Source organism: Alligator mississippiensis, chromosome 5 (genome assembly GCF_030867095.1).
Source record: "Alligator mississippiensis isolate rAllMis1 chromosome 5, rAllMis1, whole genome shotgun sequence".
Classification (NCBI taxonomy): domain Eukaryota; kingdom Metazoa; phylum Chordata; order Crocodylia; family Alligatoridae; genus Alligator; species Alligator mississippiensis.
This window is the reverse complement of record NC_081828.1, coordinates 38749479-38766354: the sequence shown is the minus strand read 5'-3', so window position 1 is coordinate 38766354 and position 16876 is coordinate 38749479. Positions and strand designations below refer to the sequence as shown.

The window sequence follows — 16876 nt, the reverse complement described above, 5'->3', positions numbered from 1 at the left end:
AAAAAAAGAAGAAAGAAATCAACCCATACTGTACCGTCATACCTCCCCCATATCCCAGTGTCAGCCCTGGGCTGAGGTGCCCCCCACCCCCACAGTTGCACTGCCAGTGGTGGGGGAGCTGCCTTAGACCCCATCAACTCCCCTCTGGGTTTTCTCCTGCTGGCCAGTAGGGGGCGCTCTGTCCTTTTTGTGAAGTCAGGGGTAGGGGCACTTTCCCTCTGGCATATGGTCCCCCACTTTGCCCCCATTAGACAGAGTTTGGCACCAAGAAGATGAAGGAGAGTGGCAGTGGGGGCAGGGGTGCTATTTTCCTAGGGCTGGTTTTGCTTGGGGGGTGGGGCATGGGGAATGGTGTTCCCCCACTGCTGATGAATTTATTGGGATCCTTGAGAGACAAAGGGTTAAACCACTGGTGGAGATGCCGAATGGACAATGGGATGGCAAAAGTGCCGGGCTCTGTCTCCTTTCCTTTCCCACGGGGCCCTGGAGGGTGCGGGGTCATTACTTCCAACCCAGCCCAGGATGGGAGTCAGTAAGGGTCTCCAGCCCCCCCAGCCCTATGGGTGCACATGGGGCTGAGGTTCCCATAGTGGTGCTGAGGAGTCAGGGGAGGGTCCAATCTCAACTCCTGACCCCCCTTCCCCCTCCCCACCCACCCACCCCACAAAGCTACCCCGAGATTAGGTTTGGCACAAGACAGACTATCAATGTCAGGGGAGGTGGCAGGTGGGGGTGGAGGTGTGAACTGTGGGAGCAGGGCCCCCAGGGATACATTCAGCAGCATGAGCCCTCCCCACCCCCCTGCAAGCTGGTTTTGCCCCCTCCCACATCTGAGTCACAGTAAAAAAACATAATTGTCCAGAGCAGCCAGTCCCATGGGTACTGAAAGATCTGCGCCAGGGACAGTTGGATGCCCCGGTCCTCTGGGACATGTCCCAGCCTTTTCAGTCTCTGTTTCAGAGCCAGCCCCCTGTGGCTCAGCGGTGATGTGTCCTTTGGGGGTGAGTCCAGCCCCTGGATGGGACATGTACCCCCACATAACATGCCTGGCACATGCGTGTTGCCGCTCCCTGCTACAGACGGTCATGGCTGGGCTGAGGGGAGCCCTGTGGTGCAATGGGGGGACCCCATCTCAGTTTTCAATTGGGTCTGGAAGAGAAGGAAGGAGGAGGGGATGTCAGCCTGGTGCCCTCTCCCCTGACCATGTCTGGCCTCCCCATGCTGCCATCATGCCCTGCCAGGATTGGATCCACAAGCCCAGATAGCCTATATCCTTCCCCCAACACTCCTACACCTTAATCAGCCTCCTGGGCTCAGCCAGTCCAGTGTCCCCCTCCAGCTCCCCCAGACTGGACCCATGGATTCCCCCATTCCGGAAGTGGCTCCCCATCTTGGATTAGACCATGCGCCCCACTCCCCTGCCTCTCCCCCCCCACCCCAGGTCAGCCCAATGGGCCCCAACACTGCAACCTCACTCACTGGCCGTGGCCGCCAACTCAGCCTCACGGGGGGGTAGGTGGGGCTCAAGGGCTGGGGAGACAGTGAAGCGGGAGAAGCGCAGGGCATCCATGATGCTGGGCTCGGCCCCCTTGGCTGGGAGCAATGAGGGGGGTGGCATGGGTGAGGGCAGCGTGCCTGGGTCCGTCACCATGGAGACAAAGGATGGGTTCTGGGCCATCAACGGGAAGTCATCATCCCACTCAAAGCTGCCACCTGCCGGGGGGACAAAGGGGAGAAAGGGTGTGAAAATGGGGAGGGATGGCCCCACCGCATTGCTCAGAATAACCCTGACCCCACCCCATTGGTCAGAATGGCTCTGCCCTTGGCCCAATAGTCAGCATCTCCCCTATGCCATGCACCCATGAGTCACTGCCCTCACCCCATTGGTCAGCATGGCCCTTTCCTCCACCCCACTGGTCAGCATAATCCCATCCCCACTCATCCAGCAGGCCAGGTCCCCCTGCCCCATTTTCTTTCCCCATTGGTCAGTGCACACTGGCCCCTACCTCAACCATATTGGTCAATTTGGCCCTGCGCCTACATGAATCCCAGCCTCATTGGGCAGTACAGGTGGGGCCAAGAATGAGCTCATCCTGTAACCCATGACATTCCTCCCACCCACCACCCACCTCCTCCCTTGCCAAGTTGTGCTCAGCTCCATATCCCCCAACTCCACAGGGAAGGGAGAGTCACAGCCACACGTAGCAGCTGCATGCAAATTGCTGTTTGTGAATATGCAAATAAGACCACGTGAATAATTTGCGTACTCCCACACCCAGCCTTGTCCCCTGCCCCCAGCCTGCCCGGCAGCTCACTGAAGCCATCAGCAGGTGAGAAGGCATCGAGACCCGGCTCCCCGGCGGTGCCTGGCGTAATGCTGTTGGCGCCATCACTCTCTGGGGCACTCTGGGAGCTCAGTTCGTTGGTTGGCGTCTCCTGGACAGAGGATAATGGGAATCAGCACACTATGGCCCCTCCCTTCTTTGCTGGCTCCTTCCCATTCTTTATTCCCTGCTCCCCCACTAGGTGCTGCCACACCCCACTGACCCTGCCCCCAGCTCCCGGCCCTGCCCTACTCACCAGGTTGAACTGGTAGGTCATGACACCATCACCCTTGTACTGGTGGTCCAATTTGGCAGACCCACTCCCTCCCCTGGCCCTGCCTCCACCCCTCCGGCCCCGCCGCCACTTGCCTGATCAAACAGATAGACAGTGACGTCATCAAAGAAGGACACCATCTTGCGCTTACGGTCCAGCTCCGCGGCCTCCTCGGCCGAGCGCGGTGACTTGAGGAGGCCGCGCAAGTTGCGCCCGTCGTCCAATTCGCTGACCACGATGGGGACGCCCACGCCCCCCAGAACCTCCTCGTCCACCTCCTCCTCCTCCTCGCCCAGCCCCAGGGCCTCCCGCGGGCCCCCCTCCTGCTCCTCCTCCACCGGGAGCCCCCCGCAGCCCTCCTTGGCCCCCTCCCAGAAGGGCTTCCGCCCCCCCGGGCTGGGGAAGGGCTGCAGGGTCAGAGGGGGCAGCGAGAGGGACAGGCGGGACACCTTGGCTGCAGGGGAAGGTCAAAGGTCAGGGGGTCAAAGACAAGAGGGCAGTGGAAGCATCAGAAGTAAAGATGAAAGATCAAGGGTCAGGGTTACCAGGTCAAGATCAAGGGTCAAGGGACACAGGCCAGAGCAGTTAGGGTCAAAGGTCAAACAGGAGGTAAAGGTCAAGGGATGTGAATTAAGACACAGAAATGAAAGGTCAAAGGTCATGGGACAAACAGCCCCCATCCCCTCCCTCTCCAATTACACACCCTGAGCTGAGCAGCCCCAGCATCACACTTGCCCCAGAGCATTCTGGGAGCATGGCTCTCACAATGCACTACACTGGCCAGGCCTGCAGCTTGAGGATCCCACAGCAGCCTGGCAGGCAGCCTGGTGCCCACCCCTGGCTCCTCTCCCCTCCCCTAAAGGAGCTCCCCCGCCACATATTGGACAACCCACCCTAGTCCAGCCCCGACAACATCCCCCTTCCTGCCGCGCCTGCTGGTGGCTCCTACCCTTGATGTCCAAGCTGCCTTGATTCACGGTTGGGCTGAAGTCCAGGTGCAGCCGGGGCTGCTGAGACACCTTGCTGCCCTCCTCGGGGACTGGTGCTGGGGCCTCCTTCTTCTGCTCCAGCGATGCCTGGCTGTCCGGGCGCATCTCCTTGCTCTCCGGTCCCTCCTGCTCTGCAGGCTGCCCGTCGACCTCCTCTATGCCACCCTCCCCCTCCTGCTTTTCCTCCTCCACCTCCTCTTCCTCCTTGCCCAGTGGCAGGTGGCTGCCTGGGGCCTCTCCATCGTTTCCAGCCACCACCTCCTCCTCTTTCTCCTTGGCCTCCTTCAACCCCTGCTCTGGCGTCTTTGGCCCTTGCTCTGGCACCTTCAACTCCACCTCTGGCATCTTCGGCTCCACCTCTGGCTCCAGCACCCAGAGCTGGATCACAGCTTGGTCCTTCAGGACAGGGGTCCCAGATGCTGGGGTCCCCGGGGCCTCGCGGCCACTCAGCAAGTTCCGGGTGACATTCTCCCTCAGTGAGACCAGCAGCTGTTCCTTGCAGATTTGTACCACAAAGCCGTTCTCCATCTTGGCTGGTGGTTGGACTGGGGCCAGTGGCATGGCGCCATCGCTTTCTGGAGGCTCTTCTACGCCGAGCTCCTGCCCTCCCACCCTGGCCTCGGCCTCCTGCTTCCCCACTGGGGCCCCCCACTCCATCTCGCCGTCTGAGAAATAGGCTGAGTCCCGATGGGGAGTGGTCAGGCCCAGCTCCCTCCCTGCTGCCTCCTCCTCGGTGCTCGGTGCCTCCTCCGACAGCGTCAGGTCGCTGGTGGATTCCGAGATGGGCGTGGGCGGCAGGTGGGTCGTGCCATCTTTGCCGCCTGCTTCGCCTTCTTCGTCCTCCTCGTCCTCGTCCCCGTGCTGCTCCTCGGCCTCCTTGAAGATGAACTCGGGGGAGAAGGTGCTCTCTGTCTCGTAGCCGCTGTCGCCGAACTTCTGACCCGGTGAGGAGTAATGGGAGGCCGGGCTGCAAACATCTGATGAGCTGGTGTTGGAGGGGATGTCCAGGGAGTCCACTGAGTCCAGTGTGCCCCTCTGCCGCCCCGGTGGGGCCTGACTGAGGCCCAGCACGTCTGGGCCGGGTGCAAAGCCTTCCGCGGCCTCGGGCAGGATGGCGATGGTTTCCTCTTCGGCGCTCTCCGCCAGTGTGGACAGCGGTGGGATCTCCACTGGGACAATGACGCTGCAGCATCCGACGGCCATGCCGGGGAAAGGGGACCCTGGCAGCCTCCCCGTCTCCTGGGGCGCTGGCCCCTTGCCCCGCTTGGGGTAGTCCTGGAGGTCGTAGCTTTTCACCGCCGTCCCCATCAGTGGGTCGTAGAACTCCAAGGAAGGGGGCAGAGCCTTGGCGGGAGGGGGCGGGACCAGTAGAGTGGCCCCGCCCACACCGGGGAAACCCTCGCCAGCCCCGCCCATGCTGGGAAAACCCTCCCCACCCTGGAAGTCCTTGGAGGGTAGAATGGGGCAGTCGGAGAGCGACCCCCGCTCCACCTTGAGTGAGGAGTCGTCCTCCGTGCCATAGCTGTCGCGGTGAGGCCGGTGGATGCCAGGGTGGTTGCTCCAGCCACTCACCACCTCCGCCCGGGCTACGGCACAAGTGCAATGTGACTGGGCACCCCGGCTGCAGAGAGGACAAGGCAGGAGGCTGCGGCGCCCGCCCCCACCACTGCTCCTGTCCTCCCCATCCGTGCTGCCACCTGAGCTCTGGTCTTCCATCAACGAGGGCTCCCGGTCCCAGGGCGGTGAGGAACGGTACTCGGCTGGGTCCCCTGCTAGCGTCTCCCCAGCACCCCTCTCCTCCAGCGTGTCTGAGTCCCAGCTCCGCTGCTGGTCCTCTAGCTCCCTGTAGACATGGAGCAGGGAGTCTCCCAGAAAGACATCCCCCCCGCCACCCCCCGGCCCAGGGGGCGGCTCTGTCAGGGACGTCTCCTGGATCTCACCCGCCTCGGCCCGGAAGGGGTTGTTCCCGCAGCAGCCCAGCTCCTGCGATACAGATAGGAAAGGGTTGGTGCTGCCAGGAGTCCAGGTCTCCGGCCCCTCCTGCAGGAGAAGTGGGGCGTGGTGGTGGTGGTGATGGTGGTGGTGGTGCCGGGGAGGGTGTCGGGACAGCGGTGGGGTGCCCTGCCCAGCCTCGATGGGGTCCCAGTCTGAAGGGAACAGGGGCTCCAGTGGGGAGCCAGGCACCCCATACTGGCGCTCATAGACAGGGCTGGGGGTGCAGACCGAGCGCTCTGGCCCATCACTGGTCCCATGCTCTTCCAGCCGGATGTAGTACTCGCTGCTAACTGAGGGGCTCCGGGCGCTGATGACAGGCACCACACTGGGCGTCTCAAGGGTCTGCCGTGCTGGAGCTTCATAGAAGGGGTTGGTGCCCGGCACAGCCAGCGCCCCATTGCTGGGTGGGTACTCCAGGCTGTGGGGTGGAGCAGCAGGGGTTGAGGAGGGGCCAGAGGCAGGGGCGCCCTTCCACCGCCCCAGCCGGGCCTTCTCCCACATGTACTCGAAGTTGAGGCCCTGGCTGCTCTCAGTGACGGTCAGGATATCATCCATGTCAGCCCCCTGAAATCCATCCAACAGTGGGTAGGCTGAGATCTCCTCTGAACGCTGACGGTGAGGAACCCCTGCTGGGGGAGAGGCCACAGGCGAGCGCTTGGGCTTCAAGGCGTTCCACCGCCACTCGAAGCTCTCCTCCGCCTGCTCATTGGAACGCTCTGTCAGCAGATACGTCAGCTGCAAGTGCAGCTCCTCCAATGTGGGCCGCTGCAGGGCTGGGAGCCAGCAGGACTGCATCACCTCATACCTGCAGGGAGAACAGGTGGGAAGAGTGGAAAGAACAGTCAGAGAACAGCTATCCCAAAATGGACAAAACAGTTGGCGGGAGAGGAACTGTCACAGAGACAGAGCAGGCAGAGAGAGACCAAAGAACAGCTAGAAAATAACAATTGGTAGTTGAGATAAGAACAGCCAGAGAGAGACAAACCTACAGTAAGAAAAGAGCTGTTCAGGCAGGAGAGAGAGAGACACTGCAAAACAGCTGGAAAATAACAACTGAAGGTAAACAGAGAAACAGTCAGAGAAAATAACCATTGAAGCAGAACAGTCAGAGAGAAACTGAGAAACAACCAGGAAATAACTGTGAAGGAGAGAACAGCCAGAGAAATTATCAGAAATGATAAGAATATATGGTAGACAGAACAGTCAGAAAAAGATGGAAGAACAGCCAGAAAATAGCAGCCAGTGGAAGAGAAAAAAACAGCTGGAAGTTATGGGCAGAGGTAAAGATGTACTGGTATTAAATGATCTTGGAATAAGCTGTTCTGATATAACTGTTATGTCTGTCCATGCCTAGACTGGAATAAGTAGAGCTAAACCCCTCTTTAAGCTGATTTTGTTTAAACCTGTTTTGCTTGCCTGTAGGAGCAAACAGACATAACAGTTGAATTGGAACAGCTCGTGCACATTCCTAAGTGGCAAATTCCCCTCCCTTTTAAAATTGTTTAAAGTTACATCCAAGAATTGCACAATCAAGGAAGAGAGCTGTAGAAAGAGAAGTCAGAAAGTAAAAAGACAACAGATGGAATATAACACCCAGAAACAGGCAGAAAAACAGCGGGGAAATCATAGCTGGAGACAGAGAGAGAGAGAACAATCAGAAAACAGTCACAGTGGCAGAACAACCAGAAAGAAACAGAAGAGGCAAAATATAAAGAGGCAGAAAACAGCCAAAAAATAGTAGCTGGAGGGAGACAGAGGAACAGATGGAGATGACAGCTGTAGATACAGAAGAACTGCCAGAAAAAACAGCTGTGGAGACAGAGGAACAGTCAGAGACACAACAACAGTCAGAAAACAACAGCAAGAGAAATATGTGGGAAGTAGGAAGAGAAAAGCTGGAGAAAGAGATGGGCTAAAGACAGAGACGAGGCCAGTCAGGACACACCCAGAGGAGGTGCCCCTTTCCGTCTGGTGGTTCTCAGTCTGTGGGGATGCCTGTACTAGGATAAGGTGATGGCCCTGCCAACCAGGACACTCACCCAGTTTGACCTGCTGGAGACCTCGTACTGGGATTCACAGCCCCAGAGAGCTGAGGGGCAGGCCCCTAACTCACCAGTAGTCAGAGTAGGGCAGCTTGAGGCGGGGCTTGGCCAGTTTCATTTGCTGCTCCTTGATGACAAAGGTCAGAACCTCCTCGTCAGAGAGGTGCCGGTAGGGTTGGCTGCCGAACTCAAACAGCTCCCAGATCGTCACCCCCAGGGACCTGTGGGGAACCAGGTCACAGAACTACTGGTTACTGCCCAGAACTGAGATACAGCTGCCGCTAGAGTAGGGCACACTGGGGGGTGGTTCATTCTGGGTCCCCACACCCAGCACTGAAATGCGGCTGCCTCTGAGCGAGCACATGGTGGCTGTATAACAGCATCATTGAACAGGATGCGGGTGCCATCAGAAGCTCTGGGACTGAGATACCAGGCACCCACACATGCTTCCCCTCAGCTTTCTCTGACAGCAGCTGCTTTCCCCTTCCCTAGGACAGCCTCAGCCAATCTCTGCAGGAAAGGGGGGCCCATTCACCAGGCCAGAGGTGGTAGGGTGGGTGTAGGCCTCACCAGACGTTACTCTCCTTGCTCTGATCCACCACCATGAGGGTCCCATGAGTCTCGTCCAGGAGCTCAGGGGCCACCCAGCGCAAGGGGATCCACAGCCGGTCGGGGGTGATGTAATAATCCTCCTGAAAGCATGAAGGGGCAGGGTTAGCACTGGGCAGGAGCCCACCATGGAACCAGCTACTGCCCCTGCCCCAGGCTCTTACCCGGTAGTTGTTGTGTGAGAGGCCATAGTCCCCCACACGCACAGTGAGGTCAGAGGTTAGCAGGCAGTTCCGGAGCGCCAGGTCACTGGAAGGGGCAAAGGGAGCACCTGGTTAGCAGCACCCAGAGACTCTCTCTCCACACCAGGAACCCTCGGTGTCACACCCCCTCCGAACACAGACACCACCCAGGGCTGACCCACCAGACCCCGGGGTGGAACCCAGGCATCCTGCCCCTAACAGCATGGCTCACCTGTGGATGTAGTTGTTCTTGTGCAGATGCATGAGCCCCAGGGTGATCTCATAGGCCATGCGCTGCAATGTGCCCAGGTCACGGGTCAGCAGGTCAGGGGTCAGCCCATCCCCCTTCCGCTGTGCCCGCAGGTACCGCTTCAGATCACCCTGTGGGGAGGAAGCACCAGAGGGGATGAGGAGGACAGGGCCCAGGGCACCTGTGGAGCAACAACCTCCCCCCACCCAGAGAACCAGGAGTGACCCCTTGGGGACTCCCCACCCAGCACCATGGGGCTATGACATAACAGCTGGGCAGAGCTCCCTGCCACCAGCGGAGATCACCCTCACATGAAGCCCAAGAGGCCTCCCTGAGACTGGCCATGCAGCAAAGTACATGCATGTGCCTGCGTGCACCTCCAAAGCGCACATATACACTCACAGCCATGCCCAACCACACACACACACACACACACACACACACACACACACACACACACACACACACGTCAGCTCCACACAAACACCCACATGCACACAAATAACCTTGTCTCTACATCAATCACACCTGTATACAACCATGTGTGCACACAAGTGCGCTCTACTCCCACCCCCAAACACACACGTACACAACCACTTATACACATGCACAGCCAGGCCCACAAGCACGCCCTCACCCAACCATCTACCCTCATACATATCAGCTTCTTCCCACAAAAATGCACACACACAAGTGTTTGCACCCAGTTCCCTCCATGCCCATGCATGCACCCACCCAAATATTCACAGACACACATTCATCCACACTCACAAACAAGCCAGTCACCCCTTCACCCCCATCACATATAGCCATGGACACGCCTTCATCCATGATTTTGGCAAAAATCTTGTTGGTCTAATAAAAGATATCACCTCTACCATGAGCCCTGATTGCTTACACACAGTGGGGCAGCTCTGATTCCATCCACCTGGGGCCACTGGTTCTCTTGTACACACACATATAGTAAACACACATGTACACAGGTGCATGAGTGCACGCAGGCACACACATGCACACAGAAACACGCACACACACACGAACGCTCACCAGCTGGCAGAACTCCATGATGAGCAGGAAGGGGATGGTCTCCGTACACAGCCCCAAACACTGCAGGATGTTCGGATGCTGGAGGCTTCTTAAAACCAAGGGCAGGAGACAGGGAGGGGGAGAAGAACTGAGAACACTGTTATTTCCCCTGACCATGGCAGGCTCCGGATGCCTGGGTTCTGCTTCAGCTCTAAGAGAGGAGTAGAGTCTAGTGGCTTAGAGCAGGAGTGGGCTGGGAGCCAGGACTCCCGAGTTCTCTCCTTGCTCTGACATGACTCACCACATGACCCTGGGATCCAGCAGGTCCCCTTCTCCCTGTGACTCAGTTTCCCAGCTACGGGCACGGGGCAAAAAATTGCCATGTCTCTTGGGGTCAGGAGGGTTATTTAATGAGCCCCTGGAAAAAACCCTTTGGGACCCCAGACATTTGGGAAGGGATCCTGAACACTGAGCCCCAAACCCCACCTTTGTGCCTGCTACCCACAAAGACAGGAGACCCAGCCCCTTCCCAAAGGAGCAATATGGAGGCGCTCTGTAATTTGCTACTGGAGTAAGAGGGATTGGGGTGGATCAGCTGTGGGGGTTTCTCTCCACAGCATCATGAGAGGCGTACTGAGCCTCTTCAGATCTTACATAGTAAGGTCATCTCTGACTGTAGCCCAGTCCTAAGATGCAGCCATCTCTGGAGTGGGGCCCATTGGAGGCTGGTTATACATGGACCCCTTGCCTCGCATTGAGATGCAGCCATCTCTGGGGTGGGGCACATCAGGGGCTGTTTATACAGGGATACTGTGTCCATCACTAGGATGAGGCTCTACCCCCAATTACCGATAAGGTTGGGCTTCAGCCAGGAACTTCCTCTGCTCCAGCGGCCCCGTACTGACCCGCAGCTCCTTCACCACCACTTGGGCTGGGGTGAAGTCCGAGAAGATTTCTCCAAGGATTACCTAGAACACAGAGCAGACCCCAGTGTGACCCAACAGGGTCTGCCTCCCAGATTATGGGGGTGGGGGGTGGGCCTAGGTCTCATTCAGCCCGAAGGAGCTGGGAGGCAGGTGCTGGTTAACAACCCCTGATGATGGTTGAGGAAATAGGCATACAGGAACAGGGCTGAGGCCCAGCAAGATCATTTCACTGATGCCTCCATAAATGTGGTGTCAGTTGGCAAGGGCTCCCATTCCATGGGCCAGTTCATCCCCCCCCACCCCGTGGCCAGATTGGGGCCAGGAGGAGAAAGGTCTCTACCCCATTTCCCACCCCCTGAACCAACCTGTTTCTAGCCCCAAGGCTAAACTGAAGCAGGAGCCCCCTGGCAGTGAGACTCACATAGGCTGGGGCCCCAGATGGGGAGGGGGTGGAGAGACCCTGCTTACCTTCCCAAACCAGCCATTGCCAATCTCCTGCAGGTAGCTGAGGTGTTGACGGCTCAAACCCAAATTCTTTACCAGATCTGGAAGAGAGGGCGACAGAGTGAGCCAGGGGCTGAAAGCTGCCAAGCCTCTCTACAAGAGAAAGGGGCTCCAAGGGTGCACCACAGCCTGCCAGCAGCTGGTGTTGCTTCCCAGGATGGATCCAGAATGTGGGCTGCAGAATCACTGACACCCCATTGGCTCATCTAAACTAACCAAATGCTCCATTCCACGCTGAATAGCAATAGGATCATCCAGAACCACCTCTCCAGAGTCACTGCATCCCCTATTCAGTGGTCTAGAACACTGCTCCCATCATAGTCCCGGCCTCACGAGCTAGCCAAACCATGACCTCCAGCATGGCTTTGCCTGCACTAGGTGATATAAAACCATTCTGGTCTTGACTGATCTTTCTTGAGATGCTGCATCAACCCTGGCTGGTCTGGAACATGATCCCTAGGAGGACATCACCCCCTTATCCAATCTGGAACCAACCTGAACTCAAAGGAAGTCGGGGCCACAGTTTGTAGCCTAGTCAGCTAGCAATGGGACTCTGATTCTAAACTGTACATGTGGTAATGAATGGGTCTGGTATAAGGATAAGCAATCAGCAACAGACAGTGCTGTTACATGGTGATGGAAGGCTATGGGTTCAGGTTAATCAATGGGTGATGAGATGATTTGGTTCCAGACAAGCCAGTGGATGTTGGGACAGCTCCAGTCCAAGGCTACTCAACTGGCAATGGAGAGCTCAGGTTGTAAGCCAGTCACTGAGGCTCTGAACTTGCTAGAGGCACTGCTTTGACATGGCTGAGTCTGGAATGTGACCTCCAGAATGGCTTTTTCCACCTTATATTAGTCTAGAATGATATAGTTTGCAAACTTGCATTCTAGAGTCACTGCATCTACATTGGTTATTCTAGATGTGGTTTACCAGTGTCACTTTTTTCACGATAGCTAGTCTAGAACCTGCTGATTGGTGTATAGCACAAAATGAATGGTCACTACCCCCCCACTCCCCCATGACAGGATCAGAATCACTGGATCCTGAAAAGGGCTCTTGAATATGCTCTCCAATGCCACTGTTCCACAAGGAGTCCCTTTGACTTGTCTAGTTTAGACCACCTAAATCATCAGTGGTTGCTCTAGGTCCTGACTTCTTGAGTCATTTTATCCATAGCAGTGTAACCACAAGCACAGTCACTCTACTCTCATTGCATTGTTTAGAAATTCATTTTTGGAGCCACTATATCCCAGTCAGCTAGGCTGGGAACAGCTGACCCAAACAAGGTGCAGGGCCCGGGGCAAATCAGCCCATGTGGGGCCCCGCCCCCACTCCAATCCCATGTCCCCAGACCCGAAGAAGCTGCTGACGTCAATGGTGGGGGGGGGGGGCAGGTAGCAAGTGGCTGGACTTGGCGCCACCACTCCGCCCAACTCCGCGGGGCCCCACAAAGTGCAGGGCCCAGGGCGGTCACCCTGATTCGCCCCCACCTAGAGACGACCCTAGCTGGAAATATAGCCCATCCATCCTTCCCAGCTAAAGCAGAACCTTTGTGACTGGCCTACAACCAGAGCTCTCCAATGAGTACCTTGGGCTGGAGCTGTCTGGGCATCCTTTGATTTGTCTGGAACCAGATCATCTCATCACCCATTAACAAACCTGGACCCAGAGCTTTCCATCACCATGTGACAGCAGTGTCTGTTACTAATTAATTATCCTCAGATCAGACCCATTCCATCATGACCTGCACTGTGTAGAATCAGAGGCCCATTGCTAATTGACTAGACTACAACCAACGGTGTCAACGGCCTTTGACTAGCCTAGAACCAGAGACACATATCACCCGTTTACTAGGCCAAAACCAGAAGCACCCATCACCAGCTGACTAGCTCAGAACCAGAAGCACCTCAATTCCATTGATAGATCTAGAACCAGAGCTTCCCATCACCTACTGATTGCCTTACAACCAGAGAAGCCCTTATTAGACTCAAGGGCCACCTCAGAAAATGCTAGTTCTTAGTTTCCACTCATTTTTTGACTACAGAAAAGTAATAGAGCAAATTTTCTGTTGCAAAGAACTCAGAAAGACCCCAACAGGTCAGATTGCTTTTTGACACTATGAATTCCTATTAGCAATCTCTGAGTTTATTTTGTGAATCGTGCCAGCCCACCTAACGGCACACTGCAACATCCTTGTAAATATCTCAAGGCACCCCAAGGTGCCACAGCTCCCTGGTTGAGAATCATTGCCCTAGAATATCCTTTCCAGACCCACTGTGTCATCACTTCCTAGGCACAAATCAGCGGAGGGATGATAGACATGGACTGGATCCTGCTAAGGTGTCCTCTTACCTGTCTTAAGTATCTGCTGGTTGGGAGGTGGGAGTGTGACCTCCGAGAGGGGCAGGATGTAGACGTCTGGGAGGGACTGAGAGGACGAGGTCTCCTCAGCGGGTGGCGTGTACTCCCCCGAATACTCCTCCCCATCTGGGTTCTCGAACTCCTGGAGGGCACAGAGAGGGTGGCAAGAGGCCAAGACTCTTACCACCAGCCCCCAACATCCTGTTTTGCCTGTATGCCACCTGAGCGAGGAAATGCAATCCCACAATGCCTTGCTTCTGGCTCTAGGGAGGCAAGTCTCATTCTAAAGGCCAGCATGTCCCACCACACCCTGTCTCTACACCTCCCACCTCCCCTCCTTCCAGCCCACCAAGCAGGAGCTGTCACCTCAGACATCCCTCACCTTGAACCCGACATCTCCCCGTTTGCAACACAAGCAGGTGAGGAGAAGGAAGATGAAGGCCAGGAGACCCGAACAGGAGATCAGGACCACGGCATAGGGAGGAGCCAGAGGGACCCGGCCCTGAGAGAGACCTGGGGGAGACAAAAGCAGCTGTTGGAAGCTATCCAGTGCCTCAGGCTCACTAGAGGCAGCACGGATGAACAGATTCAGCCACCTCTGAGCTGGGGGCTGTATGTACAGGGCCCCAGTACTGGGATGCAGCTACCTCTGGAGTGGAACCTGGGGGTTGCTGATACAGGCACCCCACACCCAATGTGGAGATGCTATGCATATCTCCAGATACACAGGCAGAGGGAGTTTAAAAGGATGGATAATTATGCATACAAACTAATGATGCGTCTTGATGTGACAGTGGACATATGGACACACAGGACTCCTGGGTTCTTTTCCTACTTTGCCAGCTCCTCGCTGTGTAACTTTGAGCATATCCCCACCCCACGTACCAAAGTCACCACCTTGGGAACAGGCCCAGTCCTTGACCCAAACTCCCTGCCTAGGACCAGGGCCCAGACCCCATACCAGCCCCCTCCTCCACCAGGAGCTGAGCCTAACCCCCTCTGAAATCACCTGCCAGAAACCAAGCCAAGACACCCCCCAAGCCTGCTTCTGGAGCCAGGCCTGGATGCCCCCAACTCCCAAGCCACAAACCAGGCCCAGACTTTATGGACTCACACCATGCCAAGCCTCCATTGATCAGATCTCCACCAGCATCCAGCCAGAGCCAGAAACCTACTAGTAACAGAGGCCATATCCCACCCCTTCAGTACCCATACACCCTTTTTAATGTTTCCCCCATCTCCCACCCTCCTGCAGCTACACAACCCCACTGGCTCTCAAGAGATCCAGGTCATCAGCCCCGTGCTGATTAATCCTCCATGTGCAGGAATGCCAGCCTGCGACGAGATGATCCAGACGCCTCTGGAGAGAAATTTATAACCCAGCTGATGCCACGCAAACCGCGCCCCCCATCTCCCAGGCCCCCCACCCCCCAGGCCCCTCCACCCCTCAAGAGGCACACAAAGAAGTGACAGACTGGGGGGAGGTTGAAGGGTTGGGCTCCCAAACAGGTGGTCAGGGCGGAAGCAACACCACTGAGGAGGGAAGGAAGGATGGAGAGGAGATATATGGCCAGAGGGAGCTCTACCCCCACAAATATGGACCCCCAAGGCCAAAGCCCCCCAATGCTCACCCTGGTCCACCGGCGCTGCAAGGGCTTTGTCCGGGTTGAAATACGACATAGACGCAGCCAGGAAGATGAGCGGCCCCTGCCTTAGCATCTTAAGGGGTGGGAAACCATCGATCGGGGGGAGCAGGGTGCTGGGGAGGGGGAGACGACTCAGGTCGAGGGAAGGAGAAGGGAGAAATAAATAAACACGGCAGAGAACCAGCTAGAAGAACGGGGGAGAGCGACGGAGGAGGGAGGGGGGCCGCTCGGTCAGCTGCACACATCAGAAGGGCTGAAACCGCTCCAGGTCGAACGGGACCCCGGGGCCTCCTGGGCTGGCATCTCTGGGAATCTGTGGCTTTGCAAAGCTGGCTTCTCCCTGGTCCCCATCCAGAGGCATCTTCCTCTCCGCGTCCCTGTCACGGTGCTGAGGACAGGCAGGGGAGGAGGAGAAAAAAAATTACCAGCCGAGGGGGAGAGAAGGAGTCGTGGTCATAAAAATGTACATCTCTCTCTCCTTCTATGTGGCAACAATGGATGGGGGCTCTTCACATAAGAGAGGGAAGCCAAGGGGGGGAGGGGGGACCCAGGGCTAAAAAGAGGACGAGTGTCTGGGTTTTTTTCAATGGGGTGGAGGGTCAGGGAAGGGGGGGAAAAGGGAAAAGAAAAGAAAGAGAAAGCCCAATGGAAGGGAAGAAAGGAGGCTGGGTTATTGGGGATTCTCTTCTGGGGGTAGCAGGGCTGCTGGAATTGATGCTTCAAGGGTCCTCCCATTGGACAGACCCCCCCCCCAACCCCGCCAGCCTCACTGATTGGACTCCAGAGCTGTCAGTCAGGGCCTGAAGCCCAGAGAAGAAGGGAATGTGAAAGGCGGCGGGGCAGAGAGATGCAGAAGATGAGGGGGGGGGAGTGTCTCCATGGATACCTTCTCCCTGGTAGCAGCATCAGCAGCAGCAGGGGACTGTGGGAGGGGGGGGGGGCTATTTTGGGGAGATGGTGGGATTCGGGGGTGGGGGCCAGCATACTGCGGGGGTGGGCAGGGAGGTTCTGGGGAGAGGGGGGTTCCCCAGGCAGAGACCGGGGGTGTGTGGGGGCAAGTGAGATGCTTTATACACAGAAACGAACAGGGTGTCTCTCACTCTGTCTCTCTCACACATATGCACACACACACAGTATCTCATATGCAGCCTGACAGTGTCACACATACGATGTCTCACACACACACACACACACCAGCAGCATTCACACAACTTGAGAGTGCCACACACAACGTCTTGCACACACTGACAGCATCACACACAGTGCCTCTCACTTGGGCTGTCTCATACACATGCAGGCGGTGTTGTGCATACAGTGTCACACAGACATGCTGACATCACACACTCACCGACCGCACCAGCAGCACTGACATGCAGAATGCCTCACACACACACACAAACAAGTTGATAGTATCACATACAATTTCAGATGCACTGACATCATCATATACAATGTCTACCTCCCTCTCTCTCTCTCTCTCTCTCTCTCTCTCTCTCTCACACACACACACATACTGGCACTGTTGCACACACAGTGTCACATTGACACAGTGACATCACGTAGTGGCACTCACAGTGTTGTGTACACACACAGCATCTCAGACACAGCGCCACACCCTGACAGAATAACACACAGGCTGTCACACATAAATATAGCAGATGTACATACAAACTAATCTTGCACGGTGTCATGCACATACATCCTGATGGTGTCTCCCACATGATGCCATCCACATACACACCCC

At 56.6% G+C, this 16876-nt stretch overlaps 1 protein-coding gene across 2 annotated transcripts; it reads right to left on the bottom strand.

The window, feature by feature from the left end:
- Window positions 1–667: 667 nt before the first annotated feature.
- On the bottom strand, window positions 668–15846 carry LMTK3 (lemur tyrosine kinase 3). Of its 2 annotated transcripts, none has more exons than XM_019482479.2 (15): window positions 15118–15846; window positions 13869–13999; window positions 13478–13628; window positions 11086–11162; window positions 10541–10659; window positions 9713–9800; window positions 8648–8796; window positions 8398–8482; window positions 8195–8316; window positions 7696–7845; window positions 3548–6387; window positions 2694–3052; window positions 2316–2436; window positions 1480–1713; window positions 668–1149 (listed from the first exon to the last, which is right to left on the bottom strand). In XM_019482479.2, the coding sequence occupies exons 1-15, from the start codon at window positions 15203–15205 to the stop codon at window positions 1133–1135; spliced, it is 4731 nt and encodes a 1576-aa protein (XP_019338024.1). In that variant the 5' UTR covers window positions 15206–15846; the 3' UTR covers window positions 668–1132. The 2 variants fall into 2 exon arrangements, with proteins under 2 accessions (XP_019338024.1, XP_059584087.1); XM_059728104.1 differs by having other exon boundaries at window positions 9713–9797.
- Between the last annotated feature and the right edge of the window lie 1030 nt (window positions 15847–16876).

Excerpts from the sequence above, each read along its gene's own strand:
- LMTK3 (XM_019482479.2), bottom strand. The coding sequence starts at position 15,205 with ATGCTAAGGCAGGGGCCGCTCATCTTCCTGGCTGCGTCTATGTCGTAT. Across the intron at positions 8,483-8,647 it reads AAGAACAACTACATCCACAG|TGACCTGGCGCTCCGGAACT; the intron begins GTGAGCCATGCT and ends TGCCCCTTCCAG. Across the intron at positions 8,317-8,397 it reads TCTCACACAACAACTACCGG|GAGGATTATTACATCACCCC; the intron begins GTAAGAGCCTGG and ends TCATGCTTTCAG.